This window comes from Nomascus leucogenys, chromosome 18, assembly GCF_006542625.1.
Source record: "Nomascus leucogenys isolate Asia chromosome 18, Asia_NLE_v1, whole genome shotgun sequence".
In the NCBI taxonomy this organism is placed as follows: domain Eukaryota; kingdom Metazoa; phylum Chordata; class Mammalia; order Primates; family Hylobatidae; genus Nomascus; species Nomascus leucogenys.
In genome coordinates this window covers 72,542,855-72,559,994 of record NC_044398.1, presented here as the reverse complement: position 1 = coordinate 72,559,994, position 17,140 = coordinate 72,542,855, and the positions used below count along the sequence as shown (strand labels likewise).

At 37.6% G+C, this 17,140-nt stretch overlaps 1 protein-coding gene across 4 annotated transcripts in view; it reads right to left on the bottom strand.

Annotated features, from left to right (window-relative positions):
- The window catches only part of KIF2A (kinesin family member 2A), an 88,162-nt gene that overhangs the window by 33,852 nt on the left and 37,170 nt on the right, over positions 1 to 17,140 (bottom strand). For 2 of the 4 annotated variants that reach the window (XM_030799087.1, XM_030799090.1), the window contains exons 2-6: positions 7,253 to 7,347; positions 6,320 to 6,439; positions 4,412 to 4,466; positions 1,825 to 1,947; positions 1,156 to 1,256 (exon numbers count right to left, since the gene is read on the bottom strand). In XM_030799087.1, coding sequence (XP_030654947.1) covers positions 1,156 to 1,256; positions 1,825 to 1,947; positions 4,412 to 4,466; positions 6,320 to 6,439; positions 7,253 to 7,347 — 494 coding nt within the window. The remainder of the gene's footprint in view (positions 1 to 1,155; positions 1,257 to 1,824; positions 1,948 to 4,411; positions 4,467 to 6,319; positions 6,440 to 7,252; positions 7,348 to 17,140) is intronic. The other 2 variants (XM_030799089.1, XM_030799091.1) reach the window with 1 other exon arrangement.

Genomic DNA, 17,140 nt, shown 5'->3' with positions numbered 1-17,140 from the left:
TTGGCTTCAAAACAGAAAATTCAGATTAAGATACAAATAGCAATAGTCAACAGCCTCTCCTAGCCTTAACAATAAATTATTAATCATTCTAAGACGTCGCATTTTTTATACATCATATTCAGATTTGTTTTGAATGCAACTAAATTACAAACTGTTACTGAAACTTACTTTCAATTAACCTTCTTCTAGGAAATAATACCACCTATGTCAGCTAAGAAGCAGACTGTGAAGTGAGAATTAAGAGATCACAGAGAGATGTGTAAGTATTATGAAGTACCCACAGGAAACACCAGGTGGCATCTATGCTGAGTATTGGTAGATAATGTTTTATAATTCATTTCAAAACCCAACTGGTCATTTTCAGGTCACTTTCAGATAAAAGCTGATTCATTCAGGTTGGATATAATACTAGGTCCAGAATTCCACAACACAACATCTGAACTGGTAGTTTAACATGATTAAGGGCATTTGAACATACTATTAAATAAATTATCTTGATGTTTTATTAGAGAAAAGTAATTCTGAAAATGTAATAGATGCCATACAAGCACAGTGGTGCAGTTATGTATAATAACAAAATGTCTAATATGTAAAGACCTGTAGAAGGGTAAAAGACCAGTTCTCTATGCAATTTTCACACTGCTATTAAACAGTCATGCTACCATCTGAAGGGACCCTGAGGGGGACACAATAGAGATCCACTCTTCATATGTGACATAAATCAAAACCCAAGGAATTTCTCCCCTTTCACTAAGACATGTGAACTTACTAACCATAGAAAAACAATAATAAAATTTATAGTTTAATCATGCACTTTAACTGGATATTTTTCTCAATGTATTTTTAGGTCTTTTTAAAATAAAAATTCTTAAATGTTATACCATACACATTAGAATTCTGTAACACAATGGCTTTTTCTTAATGGAACAAATTTTAGCGTTAACACATATCCATAAAACGTGAAAAGAACAATGCAGTAAAAAGGTGTTACGGTAACTTATTTTCACAAGAGTTTATATTATTCCTCAATATCAATTTAAGGAATTCTTAAAATTCTCCAAAAAATGCCTTTATTTTTTTCACATCAATCGCCTTCACTGATATAATCTAATCTCTGGTTGGTACATAAACAAAATATATGTTTATGTTACGAACCTGGGCTCTTTTTTCTCTAAGTTCTTGCTGTTGCAATCTCCTTTTCTCTCGTTTTTCTTGCAGTTTTTCTACTTCTTTCACACAATTAGATTTTCTACGTGCTGAAAAGAAAAGATGAGCTGTAGAAGTATAGTTTTCTTTTTTAGAGTACTAATATTAAATTTTTTTATGTATAACTTCACCACACACACATAAAAGGTACACAGTGACAAAGCATGCCTATAACAACTATGTGAGCTTAATGAGCTGCTTTACCAAAACTAAAATAGGACAATGTACAGATGAGAGTCCAGAAAAATGACTCAAACATATTCATACATGTCATCTCTTGGTTTAGAAACACAGATTTTTGAATTCAGAGAATCAAGGAGCACAACACTTTCTTCTTCTGTAACATCTGACAAATTATCATCTGCCCAGAATTTTAAACTCAAACTGAAACATTGCTATAATTTCACAAAAAAATTTTTGTTCCAAAATGTATTTTAAAAAACCCAATTAACAGACTAAACTAATAAAAAGAAGTTAAATTTTCCACAGTGGTAAAATGAAATCTGCAATCAAGCTTGTATTTATAGAGTGTTTACTCTTTGAGGACTTAAAAGGATGACCAAGAGAGAATACATGTATTCCTAAAATGACTAAATCCTTGATACATAATTTACATACAAGGGGGTCCAAATTCCTTTTTTGCAGCTTGAACTGGAGATATATCTGAAACACTACCATTCTGTTGTGCGGAGGAAGACTGTTCAGGAAATTGACTGGGCCGTGCACGTGCTGAACCAACCACTGTAAGTAAAAAAAAAAAAATTTAAATTCAGGATAGAAAATTAGTAAAAGCTAACCTTAGTAAAAGGAAGAGAGAGCCCCCAAAACCTGATACTTAAAAGTTACATTAGTAAGTTGCCAGGTTTTCTATTTATGTATGTAAAATATAATATAGTTTATAATAATTCTGTTCAATAAACTGACATAAGCTAAAAGAGGCTTTCAAAGTAATATGTGCAGACTTAGCTTTCACCAGTGTAATTTTAGCTACAAAATTCAACCTAAGTAATTTACATAAAAACCAAAGCCAAGCTTGATTTTTAATAATCCTTTAAAATATATATGTGAAGAAAACAAAATATATACGTATATATAAACCACTCCATGTCTTAAAACTTTAAACTGCAAAGAAATCCTCCTAAAATATGTGTGTAAAATATAATTTTTTTTTTTTTTTTTTTTTTTTTGAGATGGAGTCTCGCTCTGTCGCCCAGGTTGGAGTGCAGTGGTGCAATCTTGGCTCACTGCAACCTCCGCCTCCTGGGTTGAAGTGACCTCCTGCCTTAGCCTCCTGAGTAGCTGAGACTACAGGCGCACGCCACTACACCCGGCTCATTTTTGTAATTTTAGTAGAAACAAAGTTTCACCATATTGGTCAGGCTGGCCTCAAACTCTTCACCTCAGGTGATCTACCTACCTCGGCATCCCAATGTGCTGGGATTAAAGGCGTGAGCCACCACACCCGGCAAAATATAAATTTAACATGCATTCTCATTTTTAAAAATGTACACTAATCAAATATATACAGAGACTAAAAACTTAGCTTCAACCCTCCCTATATTCCAAATCCCACTCTTTGCTCCTCAAATATGCAAATCTTCAGCAGAGAATTTCCCAATGTGGATATTATACAAGTGGAAAAAAGAATATAAAATTAAATATAAATATCAAATTTTAAAAGAAATATAAATTTACATAAGACTCAAAAGACAGTGTTTAATCTGAAGGACTGTCCCTCCACTTCCAATCTCTCATTTAATACTTCTGTCCATCCTATTCTACCATCCACACACAGAGAAACAATACTGCCAGAAAAGACAATTCTGAACTACTAAACAGTAGAAATAAATTCATTATGCTTTTCATGTCCTGGCTGAAAATATATGGGAGACTTCAGTTAACTACACAATTTTTATGTCTGTTCAACTTCTTTAGCTAGTGAACTCAGCCAACTAATTTGACTCTTTCCCCATTCCTTTCTTTCTCATAATATTCTTCTCGAATTTACAAAATTATTTAGTAAATAAGGTGAATTAAAAATTGCATTTCATAATTTCATATTCATCCCATCCATTTTATTTATTTATTTATTTATTTATTTTTTGAGACAGGGTCTCACTCTATTGCCCAAGCTGGAATGCAGTGGTGCAATCTCGGCTTACTGAACCTCCACCTCCGGGGTTCAAGCGATCCTCCTGCCTCAGCCTCCCAAGTAGCTGAGACTACAGGTATGTGTCACTGCACTTGGCTAGTTTTTGTATTTTTAGTAGAGATGGAGTTTCATCTTGTTGGCCAGGCTGGTCTTGAGCTTCTGACCTCAGGTTATCTGCCCGTCTCGGCCTCTCAAAATGCTGGGATTTCAGGGGTGAGCCACCGTTCCCAGCCATCATCCCATACATTTTAAAAATCTTTCTTTTTTTTTTTTTTTGGAGATGGAGTCTCCTCTGTCCCCAGGCTGGAGTGCAGTCGTGTGATCTTGGCTTACTGCAACCTCTGCCTCCCGGATTCAAGCAATTCTCCTGCCTCAGGCTCCCAAGTAGCTGGGATTACAGGCACCACCACCATGCCTGGCTAATTTTTTGTATTTTTAGTAGAGACAGAGTTTCACCATGTTGACCAGGGGGGTCTTGAACTACTGACCTCAGAGGATCCACCCGCCTCAGCCTCCCAAAGTGTGGAGATTACAGGCCTGAGCCACCGCACCTGGACAAAATCATTTTTCAGTATTATTGGCATATTGTATTAGGAAATCAAGAAGACACCAGGCTGGGCACAGTGGCTCACGCCTGTAATCCCAACACTTTGGGAGGCCATGCCAGGAGGATCACTTGAGCCCAGGAGTTCAAGACCAGCCCGGGCAACATGGAAAGACTCTCTACAAAAAAATCAAAAAATTAGCTGGGCATGGTGGCACATGCCTGTGGTCCCAGCTACATGTGAGGCTGAGGCAGGAGGATCATTTGACCCTAGGAGGTCAAGACTGTAGTGAGCTGTGTTCATGCCACTGTACTCCAGACTGGGTAATAGAACAAGACCCTGTCTCAAAAAAAACAAAAAAACCAAAAAAAAAAAGCACCTTTTAAAATTAGCCAAGTAAAATTTAAATAAATACCAACATCAAGGGTAATGTTTACTTTTGATTTACCTTGTCAGGAACATACTAAGAAGTCAATAGCCAAAATTAAGAGATAAATTTTTACTTTACCTCTATTATCTCTTGGAGGAGGGTCATTCTTAATAGAAGCCACAGTCCGTCGATTCTATGAAAGGAAAAAATGTTCATTATGTTTTCTGTCTTTACTTATCATATGTATCATGATCTGAGCTTCTTTCAATTAAACAAAAGTAGGCAGACATGTAAGAATATAAAACAAAATGAAGAAAAACTATAATGTTAACGAATTACTATTAATGCTATCAATATTCAAGTTCCTTTATATATTTTCCCCTACCCTCCAAAAATATTCAGGAATTAATATGAGCCAGGCACTGATCTAAGGACTTTCTTCACAACAACCTATGAGGTCATTACTACTGCTATTCCCATTTCATCGATGAGGAAACTGAAACAAAGAGAGGTTAAGTAGCTTCACAATAATATGTGTTTTAATCATCATACTATGCTGATAAAACCATGTAATAAATGTCATTTCTGAATAGCAGGGGGTCATTTATAAAATATTAGTTCTAGACAGCTTAGAACCCCTTGTTAAACTGAAATATCAGAATCCTATAAAATGTACATTGTTAGTTATCCTAAAAAGGTTTCATAAGAGTTTCTAAGACTTGGACACTGTACAGATTAAGGCGGCAAACTTTTGGTTCTCTAATTCATTCATGAAGACTTCCTTTTATTCACCTCAAAAAAAGATATCAAATAATGTAGTTGTCTTAACCTTGGCTGCACATTCAAATCAGATGAGTACTATCAAAAGGAAACTGACGCCAGGGCCTCCCTTTAGGTAAAATAAAACAATCTCTGGGAGTGGGGCCCATAAATCAGTATTTTAAAAAATTTTTTAAAATACTGATTTATTTTAATACTTTTAAAATATTTTTAATACTTTTGAAAATATTTATATTTAAAATACTTATTTTTAAATAAATATTTATTTTAAAATATTTCAAAATGAAGGTCCCTCATTTTGAAGATGAATATAAAAAATAATCCATTTATAAGTGGTAACTAATAACCTCTAAGTGGTGACTCTCAATATGATTAAACTCATGAGTTGAAAATATGCCTTATGTTCAACTGCATAGTTTACAAAACAAAGTTTTGTTGCTTCTATTACACTATATTTAAATGCTTATCTATGTCATCCCTGAAAGATATCAAGTTCCTACAGGCTGAAAGCCATGTCATCATTCATCTTTGTATTTTGTCCAGCATAGTATTTGGCACAATGTAAAAAAACAAAACAACAACAACAACAACAACAAACCACAAATGCTTGTTGAAATGAACACAAAGAACTGCAGATTCAACAACTTTGCAATACTACCTGTTTTAAAAGTTGTATTTTGAAACAAAAATTTAATACTGAAAGGTCTTGAAAGAAAGGAAGGAGAATTATCTTTAAAAGCCATAAGAATAATGTGCTTTTAATTTTTATAAAGATAAAACTGCTAGGGAGGATTTAGCACAGTTTTAAGGTATATCATGACAGTCAATATAGAAGTGGACTACACTATCATTTCCCATCTTTCTTTAAGAAACAAATAGCAGAATTAGAATTTCAAAAGACTATCAGAGTTGGTAGTTATTATTCCTAAGAAACAGCTATTATGCCTTTGTCAAAGTCACATGTCTTCATTCAACAAACACCAAGCAAATGGTTTTGATCTATATCTCCTGAGAAACTTAGTCTCAGGAAAAATCCTAATTAGGTGAGAAATTTCTAAGACCTTATCCAATGATTGTCATAATTGTGAATTAGACAACCTCAATCCTTGAAAATATGTATGTATATACATGAATATGGATGGCAGAAAAAGCAAATTAATCAATTCTTAAACTCTTCAAAGCCTATCAATTTCAAACTAGAACACACATACATCTACACCCCCTGCTCTCTCCCAGTGTCCTGCACTCTGAATTTTCATCACTAACCTTTACAATTTTGTTTACTTTGGCTGAGGATGCTGGAGGTGGAGGTGTTTCTGGACTGGGTTCAATTTCTTCATCAGGAACAAGGTCAGGGTTAAGTGAAAAGATGCTCTCCAGGTCAATCTGTTCACAACACATAAACATAGTCTTTTGAGAGTATATTTTGACAATTAACCTTTTATTTTTCAAGTAAATTGATGAAGTAAATAACTCTTAAATTACTTTAGCCTAATGAATACAGTACCTCGGCTGGGTGCAGTGGCTCGTGACTGTAATCTTAGCACTTTGGGAGGTCAAGGTGGGCGGATCATTTGAGCCCAGGAGTCTGAGACCAGCCTGGGCAACATGGCGAAACCCCATCTCTACAAAAAATACAGAAATTAGCCAGGTGTGGTGGTGCACACCTGTAGTCCCAGCTACTCTGGAGACAGGTGGGAGGGTCACTTGAGCCAAGGAGGTCAAGGCTGCAGTAAGCCGTGATCATGCCACTGCACTCCAGCCTGGGTGACAAAGTGAGACCCTGTCTCATAAACAAAAAAAAAGAATACAGTGCCTTAGCCTTACAAATGAGATTTAGAATTATAATCCACAAATTTAAAGAATCTCTCTTAAAATATCATTTTACAGTCTTGACTCTGTGAATTGCTAACAGCACAGTGACCAATAGAACCACATAATTAAATATTATAGCACATTTTCAAACTGTGTGAGCTAGACTTAATAGTATATTTTATCAAATAATTAAGATTGATATGTGCAATCACATAAGAGATGTAGGAGGAATCTACCTTTAAGTGAAAAATTTTAATCATTTGAAAGTTTTCAAGGAATAATAAAAACATATGCACTAAATAACATTATGTACTTTTCTGTTTTGTTTTACATTCAGAGTCTTGATTGCAGGACTAGGAATAAAATTTAACTCAGTGATCTTACCTCTTTGCCTTTTGTATCTCCATTTTCTATCCATTCAACAGTTACACTTTCATTATCTTCATTTAAAGATGTTACCATTGCTTGATGTATTCGGCCTATGTGGGAATAAAGTATATACCTTAAACATGCCACAAATTATGGCATTCCTAAACACTGTGAAATACAATTTTATAACTTGGAAATTAAAAAAAAATGACACGACTTTTCCTTACAAGAGATTTCCACAGACCCTCAGGCACAGGGAACGAACTTTGTCCACGGGGCCATAAATCAATTTGCTACTTGTCAAGTCCAGTAAATCAGTAAATTAGGTAAGACCTAAAGTTTATTTTCAGCATATATGATAAATGGTCACACACTGACATACAATGCCTGAAACCTTAAACTGTTAAACAGTTCTAATCATTAGAAAGTGTCCTTACTATGAGCCAAAAAATGATTCTGTAGAACAAAGAACAAAAATTTATAAAGCAAAATTTTTTTTCCTGAGACAGTCTCGCTCTGTTACCCAAGCTATAGAGCAGTGATGCGATCTTGGCTCACTGCAACCTCTGCCTCCTGGGTTCAAGTGATTCTCCTGCCTCAGCCTCCTAAGTAGCTGAGATTACAGCCATGCATCACCATGCCCAGCTAATTTTTGTATTTTTAGTAGGGACAGGGTTTTACCATATCGCGCAGGCTGGTATGGAAATCCTGGCCTCAAGTGATCCACCCACCTCAGGCTCTCAAAGTGATGGGATTACAGGCATGAGCTACTGTGCCTGGTTCAGAAAGCAGTTTTAAGTATTATACTGATATAAAATACTTTTTACTTAAAAACCACTTTTTACCATATATGATGCAAATTGATAAAATTTTAAAATTAAGAAATGTGATTCCAAAAAGGTTGGGAAATGCTCATTTAAAATGTCCTCTTCTATATGTTGTCTATCCAAATCTATTCTATTCCTTACTTTCCCTAACTACTCCAGTCTTACAATCTGTAGAGAGAAGATATTATATATAATGTAGTAAACTTATTTTCCCTTCTTAGTAGACTGCAGGTTTTATCTGTTAATAACTATAGAGCTAAATAATTATTTTTATTACATAATATTTCATTATGTTTATCATAAATTATTTAATACTATTGATGGTCACTTAGGTTATGTGCAATTTATTATTATTATAAACACTGCAATGAATACTATTGTATATTTGTCATTATGTACTTGTTGGATTATTTGCCTAGGACAAATTCCTAGAAGCACACCAACAGAATACATACATATATAAAATACTTTTTAAAAAATTTATTACATCTGTTTTCATCTTACCGATCCATCTGGTTGTTAAGTAGGGACAGAAACTATGCAATATATCTGCATCTTCAACATTTCCTAATAGAAATCCTTGCGGGCATCTATAATTTACCTTAAGATCATTTACAGCTCTTTAAATATCTAAAAACAGATATATAGTACAGAAAACAATGTTATTATAATGAGGCATTCAATACTGTTAAAACATGGGCACTATAGTAATTTGATAAGTATTATTGTTTATGAAATTATTATCACTGTCTTTTATTTTATTTTCAACAGAGTCTCACTATGTTGCCAAAGCTGGTCTCAAACTCCTGGGCTCAGGGAATCCACCTGCCTTGGCCTGCTAAAGTGTTGCGATTACAGGTGTGAGCCACTGTGCCCAATCTACCTTTTCTTTTTCTTTTTTTTTTTTTGAGACAGAGTCTCAAGCGATTCTCATGCCTCAGCCTCCCAAGTAGCAGCTGGGATTACAGGCGTGCACCACCATGCCCGGCTTTTGAGAGAGTCTTGCTCTGTCACCCATGCTAGAGTGCAGTGGAGCAATCTCAGCTCACCACAACCTCCGCATCTGGGTTTCAAGCAATTCTCTTGCCTCAGCCTCCCAAGTAGCTGGGATTACAGGCACGTGCCACCACACTGGGCTAATTTTTGTATTTTTAGTAGAGACGGGGTTTCACCATGTTGGCCAGGCTAGTCTCGAACTCCTGATCTCAAGTGGTCTGCCCTCCTCGGCCTCCCAAAGTGCTGGGATTACAGGCATGAGCCACCACTCCTGGTCCCGGCTAAATTTTGTATTTCTAGTAGAGGACAGGGTTTCTCCATGTTGGCCAGGCTGATCTCAAACTCCTGGCCTCAAGCGATCTGCCCACCTTGGCCTCCACAAGTGCTAGGACTACAGGCATGAGCCACTACGCCCAGCCTTGTGGCCTACCTTTTATATGAGCTCATATAAAAATCCACATAAGTAATAAATGAACATAATCTTATAGATTTCAAATAGTGAGGATGTTAAGTACTCTCAAATGATATACTGGTGTTGCTTTTTTTTAAAAAAAAACTAAAATACATACTAGTGATCTTTCCATGACAGTATGTATAGACCTACCTATTATTTTTCATAACCACAAAGCATTCCATAAATGAATATATCACAATTTATTCCTTTATTAGGAGTATTATTTCCAACTGTTTGCCATTAAAAGATGCTGCACTGAATATCTGAACATAGGTGTGAATGCTTCCACAAATAAAATTTCTAGAAGGAGAATTAGTGGGTCATGAAAATTGAAATTTTGATAGATATTCCTAAACTGCCCTTTGTATACATTCTCACCAACAGTGGGACCTATTCCTCCACACCCTCAACAACACTGAGCATTATCAATCCTAACATTTTTATTATCTCATGTGTCAGATTTCTTTAAGCTACTACTTTTTAAGTATGAATATGTCAGATACTAGCTCATTTAATTCATATTGGTTCATTTAATCGTAACAAATATACCTACAAAGTAGGTATCTGCATTTTTTTTTTTTTTTTTTTTTGAGATGGAGTCTCGCTCTGTCACCAGGTTGGAGTGCAGTGGTGCGATCTCGCTCGGCTCACTGCAACCTCCACCTCCCAGGTTCAAGCGATTTTCCTGCCTCAGCCTCCTGAGTAGCTGGACTACAGGCGTGCGCCACCAGGCCCAGCTAATTTTTTGTACTTTTAGTAGAGACAGGGTTTCGCCATGTTGGCCAGGATGGTCTCGATCTCTTGACCTCGTGATCTGCCCGCCTCAGCCTCCCAAAGTGCTGGGATTACAGGCATGAGCCACCGTGCCCAGCCGGTAACTGCATTTAAAGATGACAAAAAATAAAGCTCAAAGTTACACAGTGAATAAGTAGCGTGGATCTAAACCTTGGTCAGATCTAAAAGTACTTGCTATTAATCACTATGCTTCTCTACTCACTCCAATTAAGCTGATGAAGATGTCTGTATGTCTGAAGTCCAGGCATTCCTATAAAAATGTATAAACGGTAACACAAATTCTCAACCCTCATGTGTACCAGAAACTCCTAGGGAGCTTTCACAAAATAAAATGACATTGCTTGAGTCTTGCCCCCAGATAATGAGCCAATTCTTAACAACTTCACTGCTATCATCTTGGTGCAAGCTACCAATGCCTTGTACTTAGATTGCTGTGATACTCTCCCAACTAGTCTTCCTGCTTCCAACTTCTCTGCCCTCTGTCTATTCTCCAGAGCAGCCAAAATGTTCCTGGTAAAAAGTAAGTCAGATATGACTCCTTTGCTCAAAACCTTCCAATGTCTCCCCCATCTCACACAGAGTAGAAGCTAAAGTCCTTTCAATGACCTATTAATGACTTACAACAGAGCCCTACGTGATCTGACCCGCATGACCTGTGACCTCATTCATGCCTTACTAAAGACACTCCTTTTTAATTGTCTGATTCCTGTCTCACACAATACCACCTCCATTCCCCCCACTTCCCCAAAAGATGGGTCACAAACTTAAATGTGAAAGATGTAAAAGCAACTGAGTAAACAGTGGTGCCTTTTACTAATACAGATGGGCATTAGAGGAGATGCAGGTGCTGGGGGTGGGTGAAATTGATGACCTAAAAAAATACTGGAAGGAGTCAAAAGGGAGTTAAAAAAGGGAAATTAGATAATCCTTACTTCAATTTTAGAGACAAATTAGGTAAATAACCAGCGGAAGTGATATGTGTCATTTGAAGTCCTCTGAGAAGCAGATGAGAGAGTTGGGAGTACAAGAGGTTTACTGCTAAAGATAAAAGGGGGAGGAAAGAGGACTGAGCACAGAAAACTTTCAGACCAGGCTGGGTGCAGTGGCTCACGCCTGTAATCCCAGCACTTTGGGAGGCTGAGGTGGGCAGATCACTTGAGGTCAGGGGTTCAAGACCAGCCTGGCCAACATGGTGAAACCCAGTCTCTACTAAAAATACAAAATTATCTGGGTGTGGTGGTGGGCGCCTGTAATCCCAGCTACTCAGGAGGCTGACGCAGGAGAATCACTTAAACCCGGGAGGTGGAGGTTGCAGTGAACCAAGATCGTTCCACTGCACTCCAGCCTGGGTGTCAGAGCAAGACTCCACTTCAAAAAAAAAAAAAAAAATTAAGATTAAAATTAAAAATAAAAAATAATGAAAACTTTCAGACCATGATGCAGATTTGAAAACTATGAAGGAAGTGGCTGTGAAGCAGGACTGAGCAGAGAAAGCCTCAGACCTTGATGCAGATCTAACAAAGTCTTGATCAACCCAGTAGGGTGCTTCAGAGCAAGACTGCCCATTAGAGGAGTCCTGCACTGAGCCAAAATGGATATGTCCTATTACCCATGCCATGCTCTGTCACTGGCTGTGGATTTCCCAGGAAATTCAAGTTCTCAACCCCAAACCTAAAGGCCCTGAAGGTACTAACAACTGGAGGTTGTCAGCTAACTGCACTCCCTGAAACTGAAATTCTTTCTTAGAGAGACATGTAAGCAGTGCACCTGCATGGTTGCCACAGCATATGAAAAAGAGGATGAGTTTAACTGGTAGTGGAAATGAAGAGTGGACCCCAGAGAGCCATAAGCAGCCCGGTCACCATCACAATCTGGGAGGAGCCTACCACTGCTGCATCAAGCCCCACATCAATCACCATCTCTACAACATGAATAGGGAGGCTAAGACCTGGCAGCCATCCTTTCCCCAACTGCCCGTGGCAGCCGCACAACATACTAATACCCACTAGTGGAGACAAGAAGATTATAGCAACAAAAGTTTTGGAGAAAGTAAAAGAGTTTAATAAAACATTGATATGGTTTTATCAACAGAAAGGAAGGAAATATTTCAGCCTAAGGAAGATGCATTTGAATCAGACTACTGTGAAGAATAACCCTCAGCAGGAAATGAAGAGGCTGTGGTTGAGGTTAAAGAAATGAGACACCTAGCTATCAAATCTAGTTGGAAAAAAAAGAAAAAAGAAATGAGTTACCAAGGTGGATCTCCATGCAATTACCACTAGAATTACCACAATAATGAGGAAAAATATGTGCATATTCCAAAAGGCAAGACCAACACAACCATTCTTATTGTTGGGCATCTACCATGGTATTTCCACCCTTCTGGGCAAGGAGTGACTTAATGTACCATAACTAGGTGTGCAAAAAAAAGGTGGGCCAGTGGAGCAAAATATGTACCAGGACTACAGGTCACAAATTCACAGAGACCTTAATCTCCAGAGACAGGCTAGAGAGATTGGCAATGAGAGGATAAAGCAAATCAAGGAGGCCGGGCACAGTGGCTCACACCTGTAATCCCAGCACTTTGGGAGGCAGAAGTAGGAGGATGGCTTGAGCCCAGGAGTTTGAGACCAGGTTGGCAACACAGCGAGACCTCAACTCTATAAAAAAAATTTAAAAATCAATAGGGCATGGTGGTGTCCACCTACAGCCCCAGCAACTTGGGAGGCTGAGGTAGGAGGATTGCTTGAGCCTAGGAGGTCAAGGCTGCAGTGAGCTGTGATTATGCCATTGCACCCCAGCTTGGGCAAGAGTGAGATCCTGTCTCCAAAAAAAAAAAGGAAAAAAAAATCAAGGAGACAACATCCAGTATGAGCAGTCTCCTCAATATTGGAACCTCTATGACCTCAACCACCAGTGTACACATCCAGAAAGCCTTAAATCACAAGTTTGCAGAGTCAAAAGCATCTGATCTAAGACTAAACTCTAGAAGTTGAGCAGGGCAGGACTGAGAATTATGTTGCCTTATCTCTACCATAATCCAGTTTACTCATCCAACAAGTGAATATGAAATTCCAGCAATAAGAAATGAATAAACAGTCTTAAGCATTTGCTTTTTGCCAATTAATCAGAAAACTAGAACCATCTACACTACCTGCAATACCAATGCAGCATGGGGCTTTTATTTGCACCAAAAGATGTCTCTAAAAAATGTTATTTTCTTTTTAAAAACCAACTTTGCCCAATATGACTTTAAATATTTTTTAATTGTCTTATATATGGCTTTTCATTGAGCAACTAAATACCTCCTTTTAAATTGTAATACAAATTTATAATTTTTCTTTTTAAATTTTTATTTTTTCTTTCTTTTAACAAAGACATCCAATGATTTCAAAAGTCAAATAGTAAACACCTGTTAACAAAGGTGTTAAGTAATAAGAGAAACAATAATAAGATACATGAAAAATTTTTCAAAGGAAAAAGTCATGATATGGTGACAACATATAGGCATAACAAGAAGGTTTCAAGCCTGGATGACTGGGAGAATGATGGCACTACGGGGAGAACAATGAGATGCTCAAGTCTCAGTTGTTAATAGGGATCATGCATAGATGTTAATAAGACTAATCAGGACTAGAAATATCTTTCCCTAGAAAATGCAACAATCTTTCCATGTGGCCTTCCAATACCATCCCATTTCTCTGATCCACCTGAGAAAACTCCTGTACTCCATCTTCACTAACTCATTGCCCTTTGACTCTCTTTGATTCACCATTTACTTTACTGTGAATTATATCACGTATACTTCTACATTAAAGAAAAATAATAATAGAGCAAACGCCTGTGTAACTACCACCAGCTAGGTTAAAAAACACTTTTGAAACCCCATACATTCCCCTCCCAAAGATAACAACTCTCAGGCGCAGTGGCTCACACCTGCAATCCCAGCACTTTGGGAGGCTGAGGCGGGTGGATCACCAGAGATCAGGAGTTTGAGACCAGCCTGGCCAACATGGTGAAACCTCTCTCTACTAAAAGTACAAAAAATTAGCTGGGCATGGTGGTGCATGCCTGTAATCCCAGCTACTCAGGAGGCTGACGCAGAATTGCTTGAACCCGGGAGGCAGAGGTTGCGGTGAGCCAAGATCGCACCATTGCACTCCAGCCTGGACAATAAGAGCAAAACTCCATCTCAAAAAAAAAAAAAAAAAAAAGTACTAAAAGTAACTACCCAGACATTTGAGATAATCATACTTTGGCTTTTCTTTATAGTTTTATCACCTTTCAATGTAACACACACACACACACACACAGAAATCTAAACAGTTTACTTCTCTTTAAATTGCATATGCATGGATTAACACTACTTTAAGACTTGTGGTTTTTTTTTTTTTTTGCTCAATACTATTTTTTGCAATTCATTTATGTTGTATATATAAAATGTATATAACTCATTTTCACTACAATATAGAATTTCATTGCATGAATATACCACATTTTATCTATTCTACTATCAGACATTTGAGTTGTTTTTATGTTTCTGCTATTAGGAACAATGATGCTATGGACATTCTTACATATGTGTACTGGTACAAATGTGCATTAATTTCTCTAAGATACATAATAAGAGAAGAAATACAGAATAACTGAGTCCACATATATAACTTTTCTCTTCAGTGCCATGATGCTTCCTATCTATAGTAGCTGTGTGACAGTTTGTGTATTCGTTCCTGCCGAAATCTCATGTGGAATTGTAATCCCTATATTGGAGGTGGGGCCCAGTGGAGGTGATTGGATGGTGGAGGTGACTAGATCACTGGGGCGGATTTCTCATGAATGGTTTAGCACCATCCCCTTGGTGATGAGTGCTGTCCTCACAACAGTGAGTTCTGTTCTCTGGCTGTTTAAAACTGTGTGGCATCTCCCTCTCTCTTGCTCCTGTTCCCCCTTAGCCTTCATGAGGCCTTCCCAGAAGCTGAGCAGATGCCAGCATCATGCTTCCTGCAAAGCCTGCAGACCTGCAAGCCAATTAAACCTCTTTTATTTATAAATTACCCAGTTTCAAGTATTTATAGCAATGAAAGATGGGCCTAACACACAGTATCTATAATGATTTGTAATCCCCCTAGCAATTACTCCACATTCATGAAAACAATATTAGTCAGATTTAATGTATCATATTATGGTTCTAATTTCTCTGATTTAATGAGGTTTTGCCTGTTTTTGTGCTCGTTAGCCATTCAGGCCTTTTGAGTACTGACTTGAGTGTTGGGGCCTCTTTCTTTTGGCTACTTCTCTTTGGGAATTCTATATTCTTGGTATTAATCTTTTGTTGTATGTATAGCAAATATTTTCTACAAAGCTGTGGCTTATCTTTTCATGTTCTTTATGGTGCTTTTGATGCATTTAAATTCTTAATTCTAATGTAGTCAAATATATGTTTTTCCATTATGGTTTTTTTTGTTTGTTTTTTGGTATGCTACGAAATTTTTCCTAAGATTGAGATCCCTAAAACAGTCTCTTACATTTTCTTTTAAAGTTTTATAAGCCGGATGTGGTGGCTCAGGCCTGTAATCCCAGCACTGTGGGAGGCTGCGGTGGGCAGATCACTTGAGGTCAGGAGTTTGAGACCAGCCTGGCCAACATGGTGAAACTCTAACTCTACTAAAAATACAAAAAATTATCCAGGTGTGGTGGCGGGTGTCTGTAATCCCAGATACTTGGGAGGCTGAGATACGAGAATTGCTTGAGCCCGGGAGGCAGAGGTTGAAGTGAGCCAAGATGGTGCCCCTGCACTCGAGTCTGGGCGACAGAGAAAGACTCCGACTCAAATAAATAAATAAAATTTTACAAAACCTTTCATATTTGGGACCTTAATCCGTTGGCATTTTGATATTTTTGTATGATAACACAATTTCCTTTCTAGGACCATTTCCTGAAAATCTCCTTTCCCCTCTACTTATCAGCAATACTACCTGTGTCATAGTTCAAGCATACATGCATGAGTTTATTTCTTTATCCCTGAACTAAAATTACACTTAGTATTATAGCTTTGCTTATTATTAAGTCTTGCCATATAGAATAAGCCCTCCTGTCTTATTGTTCTTTAAGAGTCTCTTTGATCTTCTTGGCCTTTTGCATGTCTGTATAAACTTTAGAATCAGCTTGTGAAGTTCCAAAAATCATATAAACCAATAATCACAAAACACTATCTGTTGGGATTCTGATTGGAATTGCATTGTCTGTTTTGTTCTGGATTTTTATATCATTAATTAAGACTGATACTGGCCAGCAATTTTCCTTTCTCAAAGCTACTTTTTAATTTTTTTTAAGATTTCGGGGGTCTCTCTCTGTGCCCAGGCTGAAGTATGGTGGTGTGATCATGGCTCACTACAGCCTCATGAGATCCTCCTGCTTCAGCCTGCCGAGTAGCAAGGATTACAGGCATGCACTACCATGCCTGGCGAATTTTTTGTAGACAGGGTCTTGCTATGTTGACCAGGCTGGTCTTTAACTTCTGGTTTCAAGCAATCCCCCTGCATCAGCCTCCCAAAGTGCTGGGATTACAGGTGTGAGCCACTGCTCCCAGCCTCTCATAACAATCTTATTAGATTTTGGTAACATGGTTATACTAATCTTTTTTTTTTTTTTTTTGAGACAGTCTCGTTCTGTCACCCAGGCTGGAGTGCAATGGTGTGATCTCAGCTCACTGCAACCTCTGCCTCCCGGGTTCAAGTGATTCTCCTGCCTCAGCCTCCTGAATAGCTGGGATTACATGCGCACGCCACCACACCTTGCTAATTTTTGTATTTTTAGTAGAGAGGGGGTTTC